Source organism: Megalobrama amblycephala, linkage group LG15 (genome assembly GCF_018812025.1).
Source record: "Megalobrama amblycephala isolate DHTTF-2021 linkage group LG15, ASM1881202v1, whole genome shotgun sequence".
NCBI classification, from domain to species: Eukaryota; Metazoa; Chordata; class Actinopteri; order Cypriniformes; family Xenocyprididae; genus Megalobrama; species Megalobrama amblycephala.
In genome coordinates, this window is record NC_063058.1 from 8,674,089 (window position 1) to 8,678,068 (window position 3,980).

Consider the following 3,980-nt stretch of genomic DNA (forward strand, 5'->3'; position numbering starts at 1 on the left):
CATTGCAGCGTTTCACGCTCCTATTGCTGGCCAGTCAGTGGGACAAAACAACCTCGTGGTGCGTTTCTTGAGAGGTTCTAGGCGATTAAATCCTCCTCGTCCTCTCACTGTTCCCACCTGGGACCTCTCTTTGGTCCTCAGAGCTCTTAAAGGGCCTCCCTTTGAGCCACTGCGTTCAGCTGACCTCAGGCCCCTGACGCTCAAAACCGCTCTGTTACTTGCACTAGCATCGGTTAAGCGAGTTGGCGACTTGCAGGCCCTCTCCATGAGCCCTGCATGCCTTGAGTTCGGGCCCAACGACTCCAGAGTCGTTTTGAAACCTAGGCATTGTAATGTTTGTTGTTCAATTAATGAAACTGTGTCTAACAAAACATCTTTTATTTTACAGAACGGTCCGCACATGGTGCAACTTCACAACATCACTAGGCGTCTCCTTCAGGTAGGACCAACACCTACAGGTAAGTACTTCACTACTGACATCTAGTGATTAAACTAGGTATATGCACATATCATGAAATACTCACTTATCATGACATCTCCTCTTTTTTTTAGATTTAAGGTTTCACCATTACTGCATTTAAATTCTTGCACACTCACTTAACAACAACATATTATATAACAACTTAAACATTATGCTCTTTATACAAACCATCTCTTAATTAACATTCAACTGTCATTACTCTCTTTTTGCATAGTAACTACTTAAATGTCTGTTCACTTTACTAATGCCTCCTTTACAGGTCAAGTCTCTCAGGTGGTTTTACTGTGCGTTTGGATCTTCGCAATTCAGGTAAGTGTGTCTCCTTTTCATCCTCTTTATTGTCTATAACTGGTTCTGTTTCCGATTCTACAGGTGATGTATCCTGTGGCACTGTTTCTTGTGTTTTCAGCAAACTTCTCCTATTTCTTCTCAGGATCTGACCATCTTCTGTTTTCACAGTGTAAGATCTCGGATAAACCTCCTCAAGGACTGTGGCTTTTCTATGCCAGGTATTGCAATCCTCAAGTCTTACTGTGTCATTGTTAGCAAGAGGTCGAAGACTCCTGGAGGTCTTATCATAGTTCATTTTCTCTCTTTTTTAGTTGCATTTGTTTCTTTTGCAACCCTTTGATTTTCTTTGGTTGACTCAGGTAAGGCAGGGTAGTACGCAATTTTCTTCCCATTAGCATCTCAGCTGGAGATAAACCATGTTCCAGTGGTGAAGCACGGTAATTTAACAATGCTAGATACGGGTCAGACTTGCTGCTCACTGCTTTCTTCAGTAGCATTTTAACTATATGTACTCCCTTTTCCGCTTTCCCGTTAGATTGTGGATATAGCGGGCTCGATGTCACATGTTTGAAGTCATACTCCACTGCAAATTCCTGGAATTCTTTGCTATTATAACACGGTCCATTGTCACTACAGACAACCTGAGGGATACCATGCCTTGCAAAGATTGACTTCATGTGTGTGATTACACTGGCAGTAGATGTATTTGGAAGCAGAGCCATCTCTGGATAGTTAGACAGGTAGTCCACAACAAGCAGATAGTTCTTCCCATTTAAGACAAACAAATCTGTTCCAATTTTCTGCCAAGGCTCACTAGGCGTGTCAGTGATGATCATTGGCTCTTTTTGCTGCTTTGCTCGATGACTTAAGCAGGTATCACAGGTTGACACCATTCTGTCAATGTCAGCATTAATTCCTGGCCAATAGATGGCTGTCCTGGCTCTCCTTTTGCATTTTTCTGCTCCCAGATGTCCCTCATGCAATCTTCTCAGCATTTCCTTTCTCAGTGCTTGTGGTATTACTATTCTATTCTGTCTCAGCAGAAGTCCTTCTACCACACTCAACTCTGTCCTTATATTGTAGTACCGTGAACATGCTTCCTTTTTCCAGCCTTCATTCAGAAGTTTGATGACAATCTGTAGCTCTCTGTCTTTCGCGGTTTCAGCTACAATCTGTTTAGACTTTGCATCAGTCACTGGAAGAGCACCAGCTATCATGTTCACATGAAGAGTCACGTCAGCTTCTGTAGAGCTCTTGTGATGTGTCTCACTGTCTGAGGTTGCTCTGGACAGGGCGTCTGCTAGCACAATGTACTTTCCAGGTGTATATATCAGTTCAAAGTCATATCTCTGAAGCTTCATCATTAGCCGTTGGATTCTCGGTGACATTTCACTCAAATTTTTCTTGATGATGGCTATTAGTGGCTTGTGATCTGTCTCCGCCACAAACTTTGGAAGTCCATACACATAACTGTGAAACTTCTCCACTCCATACACCAGTCCAAGGCACTCCTTCTCGATCTGGGCATAACGACACTCAGCTTGCGTCATTGTTCTTGATGCATACGCAACTGGCCTCCAGTGTTTTCCTTCTTCCTGGAGCAGCACAGCTCCCAGGCCATCCTTAGATGCATCAGTTGATATCTTTGTCCTCCTAGATGGTTCAAAGAAAGTCAGCACAGGCTCTGTTGTCAAGAGTGTCTTCAGACGTCCCCACTCTTGTTCATGGTTGTTTGTCCACTTGAACTCACACTTGTCATGTAACAGTTCTCTCATGTACACTGTCTTTGACGACAGGTTTGGTATGAACTTGCCGATAAAGTTAATCATTCCCATCACTCTTAACACTGCCTTTTTGTCTGTAGGTCTTGGCATATTGAGTATTGCTTGAATTTTACTTTTGTCTGGTTGTACGCCACCTTCTGTCAGCTTGTCTCCTAGAAACGTGACTTCCTTTACTCCAAACTGACATTTTTGTTTATTCAGCCTCAGTCCATATTTCTGCACTCGCTGCAAAACTTCCATGAGCCTTTCATTGTGCTGTTCAATTGTGGATCCCCACAATATGACATCATCCACATAGACACGAACTCCTTGTATTCCTTCAATTATGTGCTCCATGGCTTTGTGAAACACTTCAGGTGCTGAAGAAATCCCAAAGGGCATCCTCAAGAAGGAGTATCTGCCAAAGGGTGTGTTGAATGTGCAGTAGTGTGTGCTATCTTCATGTAGTTTTACCTGCCAAAAGCCCTGAGATGCATCTAGCTTTGTGAAGAACTTTGCACCTCCCATCTCACTGATGATTTCTTCCCGAGTCGGAATCTGATAATGTTCTCTCTGAATGTTTGCGTTTAGGTCTTTTGGATCCATACACACACGTAATTCTCTGTTTGCTTTTCTTACACAAACCATGGAGTTCACCCATTCTGTCGGCTGTTCCACTTTCTTTATAACTCCCATGGCTGTCATCCTTTCCAGTTCCTGTTTTAACTTATCTCTTAGCGGGGCTGGTACCCGTCTCGGAGCATGGACCACTGGCTTTGCATCCTCTTTGAGCTGTATCTTATAGGTGAATGGAAGCGCTCCAAACCCTTCAAAAATGTTCGGAAACTGTTTTACTATATTATCAACGCTGTTCTGTGTATTGCCATATTTTATGTTGTCTACTCTTTTAACTAGGCCTAAGTCTTCACATGCCTTGTCTCCCAACACTGAATCATGTCCATCTGGAACGACTACGAACACAAGGTGTTGTTCTTTACTTTTCACTTTTACTTTGATTTTGCATGTTCCTCTTGTTTCTATGCTCTGTCCGTTGTAAGCTTTGAGTTGCACAGTGTTTGGTTTAATATGTGGCTTGCTTTTCATTTTTCTTATATCTCTTTCAGAGATCAGATTGGCTTTGGCTCCTGTGTCTAATTTCAGCATTATTGTTGCTCCATTTATTTCTACAGCTGCAGTCCACTTATCCTTCACAAGACTGTTTTCTTCAGCCTGTTCTACCAGGCCCACAAAGAATGTCTATGTCTAAGAGCAGTTTCTTCCACTGTATGGACTCGTTCGCTTCGACTATGTTTTTTTATCAAGCACTGCTTTGCAAAGTGGTTCTGCCCTCCACATTTAGCACAGGTTTTGCCATAGGCTGGGCACTGCTTTGGTCTGTGTCTTTTGCCACATCTCTTACAATTGAACATTTCTTTTTCATATTG

At 42.7% G+C, this 3,980-nt stretch overlaps 1 protein-coding gene across 1 annotated transcript; it reads right to left on the minus strand.

Annotated features, from left to right (window-relative positions):
* Positions 1-314: 314 nt before the first annotated feature.
* Positions 315-3,771, minus strand: LOC125247931 (uncharacterized protein K02A2.6-like). The gene has a single exon (XM_048159481.1). The coding sequence runs from the start codon at positions 3,697-3,699 to the stop codon at positions 1,057-1,059; it is 2,643 nt and encodes an 880-aa protein (XP_048015438.1). The 5' UTR covers positions 3,700-3,771; the 3' UTR covers positions 315-1,056.
* Between the last annotated feature and the right edge of the window lie 209 nt (positions 3,772-3,980).